Here is a 19,139-nt window from a genome sequence, read left to right as displayed (position 1 = left end):
CGTCGGGCTCTGGGCTGATGATGGCTCAGAGCCTGGAGCCTGTTTCCGATTGTGTCTCCCTCTCTCTCTGCCCTTCCCCTGTTCATGCTCTGTCTCTCTCTGTCCCAAAAATAAAAATAAAAACGTTGAAAAAAAAATTAAAAAAAAAAAAAAAGAAAGCTGGGGCATGTGGGGATTTGTTCACGGAATTTAAGGTGTAAGAATCTCCTCTTGTATTTCTCAGCTTGCTTACATCTCCAAAGACCTTGGAGCTAAAAATAAAGCAGATCTCATCAGGCCCACTTGGCAGAAAGGCAAACTGAGCCTCTGAGAGGTGAAGTCACTGACCCAAGGTCAGCTCAAAGGAGCCCAGCTAGATGGAATCAACCAGAACCTTTTGAGTTGGGGCTCTTTCCACCCACTTTGCCTCTTTAAGCAGTGACGGGCAGGGTCTCACATGGGCTGGCACCCTCTGCTAAGGGCCCCCAGCCAACCCTGCCTCACTTAAAGAAGGAATGGGGCCATGTGCTGAGGGAGGACTTCTAGAACTGGCCCCAAAGATCTCCCCCATGAAAATCCTCTCGTGCCTGAAATACCCCCATTAGCATCTGAAACGCTGCCTTGAGCAGACCCAGGTTTTACTGGCATAGCTGACTCCCCAAAGGAGCTTGAGCATCTTCGGGGTCATGGACTGGGATTCCACGGCAGCAAGCCGAGGAAGGCACACGTGCCCCAGGTTGACCAGGACGACCGGAGAGCACACGTGCCATCTGAAGGGACGTCCCTATAGTTCCTGGGGATTGCTGCCCCGTTGGGAATGTGGGCCTGGTGGAATCCCATTTTTTGATCTTTACGAGAAAAGCTAAAAATCCAGATATTCAGGTGAAACCTTCAGATTTGGGAAATTAATTCAAAATCTGTGAAAGCCCAGGTAGGTCAAACATGACATCCTGGTGGGCCACCGTGGGTATAGCCTGAGGGATAAGATGGTAGAGGAGGAGGACTCAGGAGGCTCCGAGGAGGCAGGGTATGGGAAGGGTGGGAGAGGCCCTCACCACCCCTCCAACATACACCCGGAGGCACCGCGGGTGGCTGACTGCTGGACAGGCAGTGACAGGCCTCAAACAGTCTGGCTGTGGCTGAGCTGGGCCAGCCCAAGCAGGATCACCACAACGGCCCCTGCAGAGTCACTGGCCCACGACTGAGGCCTTGGAAACCCTCTCCCCAGATATCACAGATGCCAGCCTAGCCCCATGCCCCCCAGCAGGCAGTGCAGGCCGAAGACCGGAAAGGGGGCCTCGGAGCCGGTCTGGACTCAGCTTTGGGAACAAGTGGCAATTTGGCCTCCACACGCCTCCTCCGGACTCAGTTCTCTTACCTTTAAACTGGGGGCAGTCTCCCACCCAACAACAGCTGGTTGTTCACGAACCCCACGAACCTTCAGCCAAATCTGCACCGGTTTCCGACGGGGAGGGGGGGATACCAATGCAGTGAGGGGGTTTTCGTTTCAAATAAGGCTAAATTTTGTCTTTTCTTTTTAAAAAATGTTTCTTTGAACAGTAAAAGACCGTGGCTTTCTTTTCTGTTTGGTTTGGTTTTGTTTTACGGTCTTATTTAGCGAAATGAGAAGTTGGTGACGCCGTGTTGCTTTCCCAGACTTTTAGTCGAACTGTTACGGCTTTGTAAAACTCCACAGTCGAGGACTCACCGGCAGGAGAATGCCGTGAACCCTCCGGTCAATAAAGGCCGTGAAATCCCCAGTCCCCTCCTTCTGCCTTCCGTTTCCTTTTCCTGCCATCTTTTCCTTTTAGTGACCACCTACTTTGTGCCTGCTCCAGGAACCGGCAGTACAGAGGTCCCCGCCTGGAGAGATGTCCCAGCCTAGGAGGATGCCAGTAAACCCAGCAAAATGCTGACACACACTGCTGCCCGCCCCTTTGTCTGGGCACCAGCTAAGCTGGGGACAAGAAGCGAGGGTTTGTTGTTATAGAAAAAAAGTCAGCTTCGACGGACTCATCCAGAATTTTGCGACGAGAAATATCTAGAAAAGTGTCACTTCAGTGGAGCAGCAGGAAGTCAAAGCTCGGGATGAGGGCAGGGAGCTGGCGATGGTAATCCTTTTGTAGCGCCCACAGTCCCCAAAGGCCTTCATCTGGCTCAGCCTGTCCCTCTGAGATCTGAGCGGTGGCCCAGGGGGTCCGGGACTGCTCTCCTCCTCCAGGGCATCCTCAGACATTGGCAGTTACTTCGTGGCTGGATAAGCCTCCCTGGTCCTTCTTCTAGATCTCTGATGCCCCTCTGTGCATACCTCTTCCGTCCAGACATGGGGGATCAGGAAGGGTCCAAAGGGCCAGCGCGCACGTGGCCCCCAGTGTAGACCCGAGTAGGGGCAGGGCGGGGCACCGTAAGCTTGCCGGTAACCAAGCCTGGGCCTATAGTACTGCAAAGACCGTCAGCCGGGGGTTGCACCACGCCTCTATTCCCCAAGGCTGGCTTTGACCAAGGACACGAGTGCCTCCCCCAGGGAGCAAGGGCCCCCAGACAAAGTGGGAGGATTGAGAAAAGGCCACTTGCACCTCTATATAAAGAGCCAAGAGAGGAAGGAGAACGTGTGGTCCACACGCCAGGGGGCTCTGCGGACCCATCCTGGTTGAAAGATACACCTGGGAATCTCGCTACATCTGGCTGCTTTGGGTGCCTGTGGTTTAACCGAGGGAGGGGAGGTGGGTTATTGAGGGCCCAGGCGGCTGGGCAGCTGGGAAAAGAACTCGGTCTGCATCCCGAGGGCCGTGACTGAATTATCCGGTTTTGTCCTCTGGTGCGGTCATGGCCACCTGCTCCAACATCATGAGGCTTTCTGGAGGCTCTTCATGGTAAAGGCGTCTGGGGAGCTGTCTCTGCCTCATTTACACCTTAGCGCACAAACTCCTTAAGGCAGGCCCACCACGGTTCCACCCCGCTTGTGCCAAGGCACAGGCCACTGGGCTTCTCACACTGTGGCCTGTGGGCCCACCTGTAACACCACTCCCTGGGGTAGGAGCTCGTTAACAGCACCGATGATGTCTGCCACCCCCGACCCACATAATCTCACTCTCCAGGGGTATCTGCGTTTAACATGCTCCCTGGGAGATTCTTATGACCCCTGACGTTAGGTATTTCCTTCAAAGGGGCCTTCTGAGGTCATCTGGGGAAAATGCAAGGCTCAGAGCCCTGGCCCTGGCTGCACCGGAAGTCACCTGAGAGCTCCAAACACCTTGATGCCTGGCCACACCCCCGTCCGGGCGAATCAGCACCATCAGAGGTGGGCCCAGGAAGTGGCATTTTTTAAAAATCTCCCCGGGTGATTCTGAAGCACTCGGGGTGAGACTTACAGGTTGCGAACATTCGACCCTGCCTTCCCCACCCCCACCCCAGCAAGCTGGGCGATGCCAGAGTCACGTCTGGAGCATCTCAGGTCAAGATAGAGATCCTCTTGTTTTCACCAGGCTCACAGGCTGAATGCGCCAGGATTCCTCCCCTTTGTGGGGAGAAGGTGGAGGGAAAGGAAGCCCGCGGGACGGTCAGTGGGAGATGGAAAATCTAGGCCAGGCTCTGCTCTGTGTGTCATTTCCTCCGCAGGGTCACCTTCTTCTTCTTCTTCTTTTTTTTTTTTTTTTTTTAAAGTTTATCCATCTGTTTTTGAGAGAGAGCTTGTGCACGTGTAGGGGAAGGGCCGAGAGAGGAGAGAATCCCAAGCCGGCTCTGCACTGTCAGCCCGGAGTCCGATGCAAGGCTCGAACCCATGGACCATGAGACCAGGACCTGAGCGCAATCCGTCCCCCACAGTCGCTAGAAAATGGGTCTCACACTCATCCGCCTTCTCATGCTAAAGGAAGAAAGATGCTGAGCATAGAAAGCCTTTTGCAGAGACATACAATAATCAGTAAAATCATTCAAGGCCACAAGCCCCTGAGAAGAGGGGTCGGGTTCACAGGTCTGCTGGTTTGGGAGAAGAGGACAAGACCAAAAACCAGATCAGAGCCCCCCACAAGGGTGTAATGACACTTTAATGATAGGGGAAGGGTGCCCTCCCCGCGGCTTTCAGGAGCACTCGACTGTGGGTGCCACCGGTACTGACTCTGCGAAACACAGCCATGTGCACACCGAGAAGGGGTGGAGCCAGGCTGTGCCCACGGGACTTGGGGGGCAAAGGCGGGGCTGGGAAGGTGGAGGCTGAGGCTGGGGCTGGACCGGACAAGGGCAAGGATGCTGTGGGGGTCTTTTGGCGTGTGCCTCCCCCAGGTACTTCTGCTGGCTGAAGCCCCGCCTTCGATGAGGAGGTGAAGGCGAGGGGGGCTGGGCGGGGTCACAGTCTGCTTAGGCGGAGCACATCTCAGGGGTCCCCTTTCATTCCCGCGAGTGCTGACGGGCCTCACAGAAGCTGGGGTCATTAGTGGCGGCGGCTGACAGGAACCGTACTTGAGGTGCAGGCAGCCTGGCCCTCCTCCTGCCGCCTCCAAGGCTGCCTTCCCTCCGGCTCTGTAATGATTTGACATCTAAACGCTGAGAACAACGAGGGGGAAGCAAAAGAAACCGCTCCCGGCTGTTTCCTTTGCCAAAAAGTGTAATTGGCACGGCTGGGCGGGAAATGCACAAGCGCCCCCAGGCTCCCCGACCCCCCCCCCCCACCGCCCCGTGCTCCCCAGGAGATGAGAGGGGGGCTCCGGCAGCTGCGAGCCTCACCCCGGCTGTCTGCCTGACACACCAGATTGTCCTCAGGGCCCGGGGACAGACGAGCAGAAACGCGGCATCCTAGCCACTGGCCAGTGCTTGTGCGCACGCGCGCAAGAGTCCTGCGCAAAGAGTCCCCCCGCAAAGCCGAGTCCTGTCCTCGCCCCCCTCCCCCCCCCCCCCCCCCCCAGCTTCTCCAGGCGCCAGGGGAGCTCAGAACTCAGGGTCCTGGGGAAGCAGCAACAGCTCCTCTGCAAAGGATGTCAGGAGACTTGCAAACAAGACAAAACTCACCCACACCAGCCTGCAGGAACATGTGCTCAGAGCCTCACCAAGAAGTACGGTTGACCCCTTGTAGTTTCCTAGTTGTTTTTCCCTCCCTCCTTTCTCCCTTCCTTCCTCCCTCCTCTTCCTCTGTCTTCTTCCTCCGCTTCTAATTATTCGGTACACCTTCTCTCAGAGGTCATTTATAATCAAACCACATCGAAATCACACATGCTTCCGAACTCGGCACTTCTGTATTGGTCCTGTGGCTCTTGCTTCTGCTGGCGAGGACCGGGTCGAGCTGGGCACAAGGACCCTGAGTGCCGGGATGAGAGATCCACAGGCACGGTAGGGGGGATGGGACAAGTCCGTGTCAGGGCCTCTGAGAACAGAAGGCTGAGCAGCTGTCAGAGCGAAGGGGTCCGAGCTCTATAAACGCTGGGGGGAAGCTCTCCAAATACATTAGGTCACAGAGAAAAGTGCCTGAGTATGAATACTATGTTACTCCTTGGGTAAAAATAAAAGAGTGGGGGCGGGAAGGGGATTAAGCAGCAATGGCGGTGTTTTCTTTCTTAAAAATAGATCTGAAATAAATATTGTAATCTGTCAGCATTTGTAAGATCTGGGTGGTAAGTTGGCAGTTACTGTTACACAGTTTTCTGTTTCAAATCTTGTTTGAAATATTGAATAAAATAACAAAACGGGGCAGGGGAGAGAGGAATGGGAGGAGCACAGAGGATTTTTAGGGCCGTGAAAATACTCCGTATGACATTAGAATGATGGATATGTGATTACACATTTGTCTGAATGCACAGAATGTCCAACACCAAAGAGTGACCCCCCCACCCCCGCAAGGCAAACTATGGACTTTGGGGTCATTACAGTGTGTCCCCGTAGGTCCATCCTTGGTAAAAAAAAAAAAATGTTACCCTTCCAGTGACAGATGTCGATTATGGGGGAGGCCGTGCATGCATGAGGTAAGCAGTATATGGGAAATCTCTGACCCTTCCCGTCAATTTTGTTGTAAGCCTCAAAGTCCTCTGAAACAAGTAAAGTCTTTTCAAAAAAAAAACAAAAACAAAAACAAAACAAGAAAAAAAAAAACAAAACTTAAGTGGAGAGATATCTTCTATAAATGCATTTATTCTTGTAAATAATGGCAGCTAACATTTTCATAGTGCTCCCATGGGCCGGGCATATGTTAACTCACTGAATTCTCCCAACAACCCTGTGGGGTAGGTCTCTTATAATCCCCCTGTATCAAGAGGAAACTGAGGCTTGAGAAGTACGGTGTACGACTTGGAACACAACGCTAAGGAAGTCAGAACTTGAACCCAGGCAGCCTGGCCCCAACGTCTATGCTCTCAACCACCAGGCTTCACTCAACAGCCCGGGAAGGTAGAGTCAGGGATGCTGGAGGGAAGTGTACTTTTTACCGAACAGCATTTTGAACTATTCGAATCTTTAACATGTGCACCTGTCACAATTTTTCAAAATGGTATTTTAAATAAATCCCAGTCACTAAGAAATAGAATCCTGACAGGCGTGGGGCTCGGAGAGATGGAATGGGACGTCTTCTCAGAGGCTGAGGAAATGCTCTAAAGCCACTGCAGAGATACTCCCTGTGTGGACACAATTCCTGCTTCTTTTCCATGTTGCAGCAGTTCTGGTCCTGGGGCCCCATCAGCGTCTGCCTGCTTAGCACCCTTCCTCTCCTTCCTTCTGGCACAGACCCCGCCCCCTTGCTGCAGGTTGGACATGTGACCCCAGGTGGGCCACGGATCGGCCCAGGAATCGGTTCCGGCTCTAAGCCCGGCCAGTCAGCAGCCTGCCCTGGGCTTCCCGGGGCAGAAGATGCTTTTCCACATGGTAGCGGGGCTCAGAGGGCCAGCAGCCCCCTCCCGGTGACCCAGTGGTGGAAGTATGAACCCAGAAAGGGAGGGCTTCATTCAAACCCTGGCTCCTCTCCTCTCCAAGCCAGCTGCTTCCCTGCCTTCCCTGCTTTGGTTACGTTCCCACTGAGTTGGATGCTAATAGAAACCCACAACTCAAAACAAGGGAAGCCCTGATCCAGTGGTTAAGCACTCCAGTGGTTAAAGGGATCACGGGGAGGGAGGGGGGGACAGGGAGACTAGAATCCCAGCTCTGCCACCTGCTGTGTGATCTCAAGCAAGTTAGTTAACCTCTCTGAGCCTGATGTGCTCCCCCAGCTCACTATCAAAACCAACTCCTTACCAGCCACATTAAACCAAAACCAGAGGCTCTGGAAGAGGGGGTGCCAGCTGGCAACCAAGCAGCAGAAAGGCAGGCAGCTGGCCACTCCTTTTTTTGTGTCCCTCCACTCACTGTCTGCCCTGAAAGAATGTCCATGTGACCCTCAGTAACAGCTCTCTGGCCCCACGGCTCCCAGTGGCTTCAGTCAATGGGGTCTCGATAGGATGCAGGGCAGGAAGGAGTGAAGCCAGGATATCCATCATATTTCTCTGTAGAGTCCCCACAGGCTGGCTGCATCCCAGAGTGAGGGACCCTCACGGCTCCTTCAGGGGGCCCCCCCAGCCCCACCCCTCTGCTGCTGAGGATGACGCCCCCCCTCTCTGCTCCACTGCAGGGGCAGGAGCCGCCCCACACATTGCTAGCCCCCGATCCTGCACTCTTTCAAAACGGAGGCTCTGCCCACAGTTCATAAATATTCCCTCAAATTACCCAACGTGAGTGTGTGTCATCTGTTTCTCATGGGACCCCGACTAGTTGCCAGTGGTCCTTTTCCTAGTCTCTCCGGGCCCTTATCAGATAAAATCCTGCTCTGTGGAGGCCACCACTCCAGGGTCCCAGCTCCAGCCGCTGTCCTCATTTCCTTCCAAGCTTCTAGACTCCAGCAAGCCTCTCCCAATCTGCCAGACCCCAAACCCCAAAAAAGGACCGCCAATGAGAAGCAAGTGACCATTCGCATCTGATGGAGAGTGGCCCGAACAGGAGGCACACAGGGTCACATCTGGGCTCAGGAAATGTCTAGAGAAGCAAGCCACTGATCTCTGCACACCAGAACAGGTACCTGAGAGTGTATATTTATCGAAAGATACATAGAAATGGACAGATGGCACCTGGCTGTAGATACAGGAGCTCCGATAGAGAACCGTGTAGGAACGTGTGTATTTGCCAGCGGCAGAACACGAGGTCTCTACATCTTCGGCCACAACCAACAACACACAAGCGCCTGATCTTGGAAAACCACAGTTGTTTCTGTGGTTGGGTTCCCTCTCCAGAGGTTTCCAAAATGAGAAGGCTGGTTTTGGGGGCAGTCTTTAAATATGTGTGTGTATCTTTCTAAAGAAGAGAGAAAAGCGGAAGGGAGGACCAGAAGCGTATTTTCCTGTTGTGCATGGCAGAGAAGAGGGGACCGGTTCTGGGCAAGGACGTGATCCCACTGGAAAGGCGTGAAAGAGAACGCCAGAAAGGACAGCTAGGGTTCCTAGGTTGGGACGTAAAAAACCACGACAGCCAGGAAGGTCACGCGTCTGCAGTCCGCTGAAATCCCTTGTAGCACGTTACAATCAGTTAAGGGCAAAATAAAATCAGAATGATACTAAGAGGTAGCAGCTGTTTATCTTCTCGGAGATTTCGAGGGTCTCTGGAAGCGGGCCAGGTAAGGGCGTTCTCCTGGAAGAGACTGGGGTAGGGCACCGTTCTGGCCGGGGGCTCCCCCAGAGCTGGGACGGGCGTGGGCCAGCCTGCGTGGAAACCGCAGCTCGGGAGCCCGCGGGAGCCTCCGCCGGTCGACAGGCCAATTCCAAACCCAGAGTCATTTCTCGGGTAAAGTTATGCAGTCCTCACAACATATAAATAAAAGTTTAGTTCTGTGTTTCCATAGATCTTCTACATGGAGGCTAGCTGAATATTAGTGGAGTAACAATAATTATTAATAACAATAATCATCATCATAACAATAATTAATAGAATAATAATGCCTGGGCGGGCAGGGGGAGGGGGGTCCTTCATATGGCAGGGCGGGGCTTCCTGGGGAGGGGTCTATGTCTGGTAAAAGTGGTGGTAATGGTGGTGGTGTTCGTGGTGGTGGTGATGTTCGTGTCTCTGCACCGCCTGGCCGGCCGGGCTCCCGTACACCACCACAGCGGGCAGGTCCCTCACGCGGTCCCGCCCCACGACACTGCCGCCCACGGCCAGCGGCACCTGCGGCCCCCGGCACCCCTGCTGGCTCTCCTTGGCTCGGTGCTTGTGCTTCTTGTGCCCGAGGGGTGCCAGAGTGGGGAGGAGGGCCGGGCTGGCGGCCAGCTGGGCGGCCGGGGACACCGCGGGGACGGCGGGGCCCGGAGGGGGCTTGCTTCTTGCCCCTCTGGCCACGTGGCCCGCACCCACGCTCTTGCCCTGGGCCTTGGGGGACCTCACAAAGTGCTTGCTCCCATCCTGGGTGCCCCGGAGCCGCTGCTGGACCTCCGAGACCTTGGCGAATGGGGCGTCAAGGAAGTGGAAGGAGCCCGGGTCCGCGCCTTGGGGCTTCCGGTGTGGGACGTGGATGGCTTCTGGCTCATGGGAGCGAGACCGAGTGGGGTTGGAGGTGCGGGGGGGCAGCTCTGACTTCTGGGCCACTGACGGGGAGCCTAGGAACCAATTTAACAGATATTTCATGAGCACCTACTGTGTGTGGGAGCCGCACTGTGCCCCCGAAACCACGCCCATGTGCAGTGCTCCCGGAACACTAACTGTTCTGATGGCTCCTCGCGCCCCCTCCCCCCTCCCTCCCCCCCAGCCCCGACTGCTCCTCGCTGCCTTGGAGGAACCTCTCTGGAACGCAACTTTGCCATCTGCTAAACGGGAAGAACTGCTTCTTCGTCGGGTCCTTAAAAAGAATTCATTCCCCTTCCAGGAGACGGGCGAGAAAGAGAGACAGAGACCCTGCTACGTGTCCAAGGTCATGGGAACACGAAGGAAATTCAGGCATCTTCCTTCACTTACAGAGGTGACCGACACAGGAATTACACGTGGGAGGAAGGAGAGAAGGGGTGGGGGCGTGAAATGAAGTGGGCCGCCTCTTCATTTATTTCAGCAAGGCGTCAACACATGTCAACGGCTGAGGAAGACAGAGCAGTATGTTGCTAATCGGCCAGGGCAAAGGGCCTGGGGTAGGGGCACAGAACTACTGTGTTCATTGCATTGTAGGCCCCAAGATGCTCTTTGATTTTGTTCAGCTTTGTGCACGTGTTAGTCTTTTAAGTGTTTTTAATGTCATCTCCTCCCAGAGGACTCTGTAACCCGTCCAATCAAAGCTGTACCTGCCCCCAGCCCAGGGGCATGATGAATGCCCCCCACCCCACCCCACCCTGCAGGTGTAGGAGCTCCCTTACCAGGCCCGAACTGGGACGTGTAGTTCTCTATCCCGGCGAGATCTAAGTAGTGGTTTCTCCTCTCAATGTTCTCGTCCACGCAATGGTGGTCGCAACCAGACTGCTCCAGACGGCTGTCCCCCTGGAACCTATGACAAGGAAGCAAGTGAGTGGGTGGGCAGCAGCCCCGCCCCCCCCCTACCTGGGGAGCCACCAGGAGGAATCCTTCTGAACTTTCCATTCATTTCCTTCTGGGTCTTGGGAAGGGGGTGAGGGGAAGGGAGTGGTCATCTCGGCAATCTGTGTCTCTATTTCCTTCCCTGACGGCGGAGATAAGACCTCTTCCGGCCTCCCTGGGCCTTCTGGGAGGACCAGATAGGTATCTGCTTCGAACAGATCCAAAGTAAAGGTGAGAGGTTACTGGTCAAAGCTTCAGGATGCCCCAAAGTCAGGCTTCAAACCATGTGTGCCCATTGCAGACAAGAGGCCTAACTCCTCTTAGGGCTGGAGCCCCAGAGGGTGTGGACGGAAGCTCCCAAGCCATTGGCGCAGAGGGTGGCAGGCTCTGTACCCGGCCCCAAAGCCCAGAATGGGCCTTACCGGTGTGTGCGTGTGTAAGAAAGGGGGTGGGGACAGAGGTGCCCCCAGAGGCCACATTTCTCCCACTGCGGGAGCCTGGGTTCCCTGCCTCTCCCCTCCAAGGCTCTCTGATCTGCCAGCCCCACCTCCCTCACCCTCCCCACTCCCCAGCATAGCTAGCCTGCATGCCCGGATGCCTGGATTCCCAGCCCCCTCCCCACAACAAGCCTCGGCCCCTGCTTGGACTGCCTTCTCTCTCTTCCCTCTGGGCTCGTGCTTCTCACATTCCGGCCACTTCCTTTCCATTTCACAACAGGTACAGACACCCCGCCCCTGCCTTTCTGGGCCACTGAGGCCTCCTCTCGCCTCCTATACTGCCTGCCGTTCCTCTCTTCTCTTCCCTTCCCTCCCTGCAGTTAACAAAATAACAACAGGCGGAAGAGAACTGCGGCCTTACAATTTCTTAGCCACGATTCTGAAACCCAAAAAGCCCGAAGACCAAGACTGCTCATGACCTGTCAGGCAGCCACGCTGCTCTAAACGGATGTGAAGGTAGCTGTAGCCTTTCCATCACTTCACGCGGACAGTCCCGCGGCTCTGTGCGGAAATGTCAGTGCGCTAAATCCCAAGGTGCTGCCCAGACACCACACAGAATACGGAACTACGCCGAGAACACCTTGTCTCAAACCCGGCGAATGCTGAATGCCAAAACATCTCGGGCCCAAAGCGTTTGGGACAAAGGAATGCGGACCTACATTTAGTTATTTTTAAAATCTCAGCTTGATTTGTGAGCCTGTCCTCTGAAGTCACCCTCTCCCCCCACCCCGCCCCGAAGAGAACACAGTCGGGAGCCCTCCCCCCAACCACCGCTCAGGCGGCACACAGCTGGCGCTCCATATGTGCTCAGGTGCACTGGGCTGCCGTCCACCCTCCCGCAACCAGTGTACCTGAGCGGGGCTCGCTGCTTCTTCTCCCAGCTGCGCAGCTCCTCGGCGGGCTTGGTCTCCGCTCTGGGCCTCGTGCTCTGCAGGTCTGAGTCCCGCCCGAGAAAGAGCCGGGTGAGCGGTTTGCTCTTGCGTCCGCCAGCTTCCTGGCTCTGCTGGGGTTTTCTAAGCTCCCTGGCATGCAGCCCTTGACAAGTGGCCCACGGCAGCTCGCCGTGGCTCTGTGGAAGGGGTTCGCCGAGCCAGGACCAGACAGGGGGGTCTCGCGGCTACTTGTCCCCTTACCGTCTCCCCGGCTAGACTCCCCTCCTCCCCAGGCTCCTCAGCTAACATTCAAGGCCATGCCCTGCCCAGGCTCATCACAACACAAGCCTTCACTGTAGCTGCAGCTATGCCCATGCGCCCCTCCAGGGCTTTGCCTCCACAGGGCCCCCCACCCGTAATCCCTTCCCTATCCAGATCCTGCTCTTTCAAGGACCTGCTCAAATCCCGCCTGTCCACAGAGTCGCTCCCGGTGGAAACCCCCAGGACTCGCTCCCGCTCCTCCCAGGCAGGGGTGTGATCCTTCCGAGAGCTTGCAGTGGACTGGCCCCTGTGGCCCGGGCGGCCCTCCAACCCCTCACCAGGGTGATTGAGAAGGATGCCCTTCTTGCCCTGGCTTCCATCGGGGGCCACGGTGAGTTTCACCCGCAGGGTCTTGCTCGACGTCGGGGAGTGGTTGACGGAGGAATCAACCACCTCGTAGATGGTGTGCAGCAGGCTGGTGATGTCCTGCAGGGGAGCGAAGCAGAAAGGCACCCGGGGCTTCAGTCTCAGTGTCTCGACAACCCAGGAATCAGAGGGCCCGGTGAAGCCCCCCCGGCTCCCCCGAAGTCAAGACGAAGGCACAAACTTGCACGTGAGAGGTTCATTTGAGAAGGGGTCCTAGGACACAGAAGCAAGGGGGCAGCAAACAGTGGATGCCCCGAACGAGCAGGTATGGCCGTGGCCAACCAGGCTCAGTCCACTTGGGCCCTCGGAAAGACTGTGTGGAACCCACCTCGGCAAACTCCCGTCCCTTGGTGGTTGAGAGTTGCCCGCCCCCCCACCCCCACCCCAGGGATGCTCTAGCCCCTGGGCTTCCGGGCTGTCGTGCAAAGGCTGAGCCGGCTCCCGGGCACCAGAGAAAGGTCTTATGGCGGGCACTGTCCACCACAGCAGCAGGTCAACCTAGAAGCAGGTCAGCGATCTTGCTGGGAAGAAGGCACCCACAGCACCTGCTTCAGGTCTGGTGAGCTCCTTCTGAATGCAAATGGAAAAGCAGATGTGTCCCTAGAGATGAAATACCCTGGGAGAACTTGAGCAAATCTCATCTTGTCTCTGGGCCTCAAGCTGTCCCCTCAGCCAGAACACTGGTGTCCAACCCATGCTCCGAGAAACATCTCAGACGCTTCTGACCGGCGAATGCAGGGATAAACGGGGTCTCCCTTTGTTCTGGGCATCCGCTAAGGTCGTTTGTCTGAGGCGGGGCTTCCGGCTTTACATGATGTAGGAAACCTCTGGAAGAGATGTCTGCTCTCTATAGGTCAGGCCCACAGAAGGCCAGTTATCTGCCCTGCGGCTCTTCGTAAACACAGACGGGCTCAGCCATGGCTTCATCCCGTACCCATCAACGGTGCCTCCCGCTCACCACAGCTGACTTGCCCTGTGGCCATGCGAGCTGAGTGAGGGTCACCCCGGAGGTCCAGAATCTCCTGCTAAATCTTCGGACTCTTTGATACTGGATACTTCTCATTTAGTTTTTCTCAGCTCCCCACCTCCCCAGCCCCTGGCGACCACCATTCTACCTTCCGTCTCTACGACAAGCCATTCCGGGTGATCGCACGGTATTTGCCTTTTTGTGACTGGCCTTGTCATTTTAGCGGAAAGTCCCGGAGGTGCGCCCACGTTGCAGCACGTGTTAGAACGTCCTTCCTTCTTAAGGCTGAATAATGCTGCATTGTGTGGATGCGTCTATCCGTTCATCTGTGGACGGACCCTTGGGTGGCTTCTGCCTTTTGGCTGTTGTGAAGAACGCTGCTGTGAACACGGTGCGCAAGGATCTCCTCGAGACCCTGCTTTTGGGTGTGTACTCACAAGCAGAATGGCCGGGTCCCGTGGCGATTCTGCGTGTCGTTGTTCGAGGAGCCCCCGTGCTGTTTCCCAACTCCAAGCAGTTACATCGTCTCACACCCCCACCGACAGCACGCGGGGTTGATCGTGCCCCTTCCTCAGCGGCACTTGCTCTTTTCGGTTTGGGGTTTGTTTTCAAACTTTTTAAACGGTGTTTTTTAATGTTTATTTATTTTTGAGAGAGAGGGAGAGAGAGAAGAGAGAGAGGCAGAGGAGCCGAAGCAGGCTCCGTGCTGACAGCAGAGAGCCCGACGCGGGGCTCCGACCCACGAACCGTGAGATCACGACATGAGCCGAAGTCGGACGCTCAACCGACTGAGCCACCCAGGCGCCCCGTTTTTGATGTAGTCAACGTATCTATTTTTACTTTCATTGCCTGCAATAACTTAATTTTTTTTATGTTTCTTTTTGAGAGAGAGAGTGTGTGTGTGTGAGCAGGGGAGGGGCAGAGACAAGTGTGGGACAGAGGATCTGAAGCCAGCTCTCCGTTGACAGCAGCGAGCCCAACACGGAGCTCGAACAAATGAACCGTGAGACCATGACCTGAGCCGAAGTCGGACGCTCGACCGACCGAGCCATCCAGGCTGATAACTTAATTTTTAACAAAACCTTCTGGGGGGCTGGGCTGGAACATCTGTGGAAGCGGCCAATTTGAGACCCAGTCTTGCTGGCCTGCTCAGCAATCCCACCTCCTCTGGTGAGGCCCACAGGGGACTCCTCCTTTCTTCCCTAGGGCTGCTCTGCACAGCCACGTTTGCCCCCTCCCTCTTACCATCTTAGGAAGCCCAAGAAGGAGGCGTCAAATCCCCATTTCACAGAGGAGGAAAGTGACGCCCTCCAACATCATCCCCCCCGAGCGTCGTCCCAAGCCGGGGGGCCCAGGGATTCGGGCTCTAGGAACCGGCACACTCTGGCAATCCCGGCTGAAAAATCAACTCTTGCCTGCACGGGGCCCAGCACACAGAAGTAGGTGCCTGCGAATATTTATTGCCCAAACGAACAGGCGCTTTCTTCCGAGTTGGGAAGCTGGTCCAGACGCCGGCTCCGGGCTGCAGCCGCGGTGAGGAAGGAGCCCCTCTGCCCTCGCACGCAGACAGCCGGAGAGTATGGAGGGGACCGGTATTTATAGCCAGGTTTGAGGAGTGGCCTTGGGGCTAAAAATAGACCAAGGGAAACACTAGGCTGGTTTCTCCCTGGACCGGAAGCCAACCTCCTCGCTCCTCAGCAGAAGGAAGACACGATCCAGCGATGCCTTCTCCAGGCCGGGCCGGAGCACCTTCCTTGGAAACCCTCGCTTCCCTGCTCTTCCTCTGGTTGCCAAGGGTAGAGGAAGGCAAGACGCACAATCAGATAGCAGTGTCTGCGAGCAGGTCCCTGTGAGGCCTCCAAGGTTGGGGGGCCGGGGCGGGGGGAGGCGACCCTTTTACGGCCAGCACGTGAGGCCCCTCGGCATTTCCGAACCGGAAAGGAATGAAGAAGGCAGCGACCAGAGGCGTCATGGCCTTCACCACTGCACATGTCAGAAGAGAGGGCAATGCCGCCACACCCCTGAGAAGCCCGGCCTGGCTGCCTGCGTGGCCTTAACAAACAGCTCGGGGCCTCCGCAACTCAGCTCGCCTGACCAGGTTTCCAGATTGCAGTGTGTCCCCCTGTGAAGATAATTACACCACGGCTGCCATACATTCCCAAACAAGATGGGGAAGAACGGTGGCTCTGACTCTGGAAAAACTATAACCCCTCACACAAAGAACCACAGCTGGAGGGGACGGGGGTTCACCTGGACCATCCCCAGCCTCCACGAGCAGGGTGTCCAGCCAGGAAGGGTTTTCGCTGCTTCCCAAGTACCCAGGCCCCTCTCGGGGGCCTTGCCTGCCCTCTCGGGGGCCTTGCCTGCCCACGATCCCCTAATAACAGCCCCTTGATTTTATTTCATGAGCCAAACGCACATTCACCTTCAGTCTGTGTGGCTCATGTATCACATAACTTCCCCTGGGCTCCAGAAGGAGCACCTGACCCAGAATAGGCCATCTGAAACATCACAAACCCATGGCAAAAACGACCGGGTCAGGGCCACTCGTGCGAGGCAATCAGAGCCAGTGAAATTCAGTTCTGGAACTTCCGCATGGTGGGGTGGGGGGGTCGCTGAGAGTCTCAGATAGAGAGTAAAATGTCAGCCACCACCTTGCTACTGGCCAGGGGAAAGGCTGCCAGACAATGAAGGAACACAGAGGAAACAGAGCCGCAAGGACAGCTAGTCCTGACGACACTGAGCCTCTGGATCCAGCCGTGCCTGAAGTCAGTGCCCTGGACCACACTGCAGTTACATGAACCAATATATTCCTTTATTATTATTATTTTTTAACCTACAGCAGTTTGCTGGGATTCTGTCACGTATGTCCCAAGGAGTCCTGAATTATTAAAAGTCACTCATGGCTTCTTCCCCCTGTTCTAACGTTCCTTAAGCCCCGGCTGAGGAAGAGACGCCCTTTTTTCCAGCCAGGCCTCCCCTCTGGCAGCTTCTCCTGCACCACCCACAGAAAAGAAAACCCCTAGCCCTGCACCAGGTAGGGACACAAGACAGCAAAGCTTCTCTGGGCACACCCCTGATGCCCTGGCGAGCCAGAGGCGGCCAGCCATGCTAACCTCGGACCCCTCTGCAGACCTGTCTGGAAACCAGAGCTTCCTGAGGAGGGAGACGATGTCACAGAGGAACAGTAGGAAAAGAAATAAGGAGGCAAAAGGGGTGATGCCAAGGTCCAGGGTAAAAGGGAGGCAGGGACTGCAAGAATTCAGACCAGGTCATGCTCTTGCTTAAACTAACCCACCAGTGGCCTCCCTCAGCACCAGGGCTCAAAGCCACGGCCTGCCCTGCCAGCTCCGGCCGCAGCCATGTCTCCTGGTGAGCCCACCGGTCTCCTCTGGTTCCTTAAACACCCGGAGCACTCCTGCTGGGTCCAAGCCCGGGACTCTGTCCCCACAGGGAGGCCTCCCTAGACACACTGGTCCCTCTCTGTCGCACTGTTTACTTCCTTCACTGAACACGTCACCGCCTACGGTTGCCCTGTGATTGCTTGGGATCTGCCTCCCGAAGCAGCTGCCAGAGCCACAGGCTGGGAACTCTGTCTGCACTGTCCCCCCTGACCTTGTCCTCACACCTAGGGCACAGTGGATGCACACAGTGGGTGCTCAATATTCAGACAGAGGCGTGGGAGAAGGGTGAGAGGCACACAGGGAGGAGAGAGGCTTGGCAGGAGGGCCGAGGGGAGAGACACAGGTGTTCGGAGGGAGACGGGTGTTGAAGAACAGGCCTGGGACACGGCCGTGCACAGAGCCGCTGACACAGCCCTCGGGGCTGGGGGTGCTCATTCCTGTGTGGGTGCAGGGAGGCCCCACCTGGCCTCTGTGTGCCCCCCCCTGGCCCCAGCTCCCGGGCAGACCGGCTGCGGTGGGAGGTGGCCTGGGGTGGTCCCAGCTCTGGGACTACAGACGGGAGGAGGCAGGACCTCAGGCACCTGCCTCCTGACCTCCCCCTTCTCTAGTGGGAGCAGTGCCTGGCCTGAGTCCCAGGGAGCCGGCCGCCCCTTCCTGTCACCTCTGCCCACTCACCAGGCAGCTCTGGGACATTCCTCCAGGTCTCCCTGAAGCTCCCGCGGCCCTGCTCCCCTCCCCACGCCCCACCACTGCCCGTCAGGCTGCCTGTGGGAGCAGGACCGGCCTTAGGAGAAGGAGAAGGGGCAGGAGTGTTCGAGGGCATGGCCAGTGGCCCCATGCCTGCCACGTGCACTCACCTCGCGCGTGACCTTGCCATTATTGTCAAAGTCGTACAGGGTGAAGGTCCACTCCTGCCGGCTGTCCTCTTCCACAGACACATCACATTGTAGCTCCTGGGCATGAACAGACAACACATGGGCATGGCTGGAGCGCCCAGGGGCCAGGTTCTGGGGCTGCCACCTCCCTGCTGCTCTCCCCAGACCTTGTGTGAAGGAAGAGCAAAATGACCGAGACGTGAGGGGTCAGAGGGGAGGCCAGGCTGGGCACCGGAGGTCTGGCCCAGGGAGGCATGCCCACAGGGGTGCCAGACCGCATCTGGGTCTTTGGAGGCAAAGGAAACACCAGGGGTGTGAGACGAGGCTTCTTTGTGGCCTCAGGGAAACTAAACCTGGACCAAGGGACAGAAGTTACTGGAAGACACAGGGCCCAGTAATGAGAGGCTATGGCAGGACTCCCAGGGTGGACACCTGACCCGGAAGGCAGGAGAGGGTGAGCATTAAAAGGTAAAGCTCCAGGTCAGCCCCAGATGCCAGCCAGTGCTTAGCCCTCCGCAACGGTGTGACCCTGGGCATGGCTTCTCTGTGCCTCAGTTTCCTCTCATATAAATCATGGAAAAGGACAGTACTGTTCTCCTAAGGCTGTTGGGAGCATGAAGTGCCCCGCCCCACATCCCCTCGGCTTTCCCCTGCAGCCATGGTGGACAGTTCCCCGACCTCCCACCCCAAGCATCCAGCTTCTGTGTCTGAGTCCCGGCTGCCCTGGCGGGGATCCACCCATCAACCCACTGGTATTGGCTTCCCTCCATTCCTGCTCCCTGGGATCACCTCCCAAGTCCTTGCCTCAGGGTCCACCGTGATGGAACTGGAAAAGCGTGGAACTGCTTGGCACATAGAGAAGTCCAATTAATGGTAGTAGCTGCTGTGATCTTTGCTGTAGTGCTAACATAGGATGTACGTAATGTTAACAATGACTTCATTATCATCGCTCACACAGCCCAGCGTGTCTCACCACAGGGACCTGAGCTGGGAGGTGGTGAGCTTGGTCACTGGCAGCACGTATACAGGGGCCAGTGGAACACCACATAGAAAGTTCTAGAAAGGCGGGCTATTTTGGAAAAGAGAGTCACAACGTTCCACAAAAACAAGCGACGATGCTCCCAGACCACTCTGTGCCACGTCTTGCCTCCGCTCCCCTCTCCTTTTGCAGGAAGACAGGCTCGGCGCCCCCAGAGAGGGGTGGTACCTGGCCTCTGAACGCAGGCAGGAATGTGCCCGCGCACGGCGTCCCTGCCCCCAGCCTCTGCCGCTCGAAGCCAGTTCCCTCCAGCAGTCCTCGGGCGGCCCACGCTGAGTTCAAAGTCGGCCTTCCCTCAGTTGTGACATGCCCGTCTGATACCTGCCAA

At 56.5% G+C, this 19,139-nt stretch overlaps 1 protein-coding gene and 1 long non-coding RNA gene across 2 annotated transcripts in view; both read right to left on the bottom strand.

Moving 5' to 3' along the window:
- Positions 1-1,623: 1,623 nt before the first annotated feature.
- LOC122494189 lies at positions 1,624-4,838 on the bottom strand. Its single transcript, XR_006300117.1, has 2 exons — positions 4,702-4,838; positions 1,624-4,497 (listed from the first exon to the last, which is right to left on the bottom strand). It is a non-coding gene; the product is annotated as an uncharacterized LOC122494189 (long non-coding RNA).
- Positions 4,839-6,076: 1,238 nt separating this feature from the next.
- Positions 6,077-19,139, bottom strand: part of NKD1 (NKD inhibitor of WNT signaling pathway 1) — an 83,759-nt gene continuing 70,696 nt past the window's right edge. The window contains exons 6-10 of the mRNA XM_043599175.1: positions 17,755-17,850; positions 12,439-12,586; positions 11,819-11,903; positions 10,314-10,441; positions 6,077-9,569 (exon numbers count right to left, since the gene is read on the bottom strand). Of these exons, the coding sequence (XP_043455110.1) occupies positions 8,980-9,569; positions 10,314-10,441; positions 11,819-11,903; positions 12,439-12,586; positions 17,755-17,850 (1,047 nt within the window). The 3' untranslated portion in view covers positions 6,077-8,979. The remainder of the gene's footprint in view (positions 9,570-10,313; positions 10,442-11,818; positions 11,904-12,438; positions 12,587-17,754; positions 17,851-19,139) is intronic.

Source organism: Prionailurus bengalensis, chromosome E2, assembly GCF_016509475.1.
Source record: "Prionailurus bengalensis isolate Pbe53 chromosome E2, Fcat_Pben_1.1_paternal_pri, whole genome shotgun sequence".
Lineage (NCBI taxonomy): Eukaryota > Metazoa > Chordata > Mammalia > Carnivora > Felidae > Prionailurus > Prionailurus bengalensis.
Note: the sequence above shows the minus strand (reverse complement) of the source record. Positions and strands in the feature narration are given on the sequence as shown.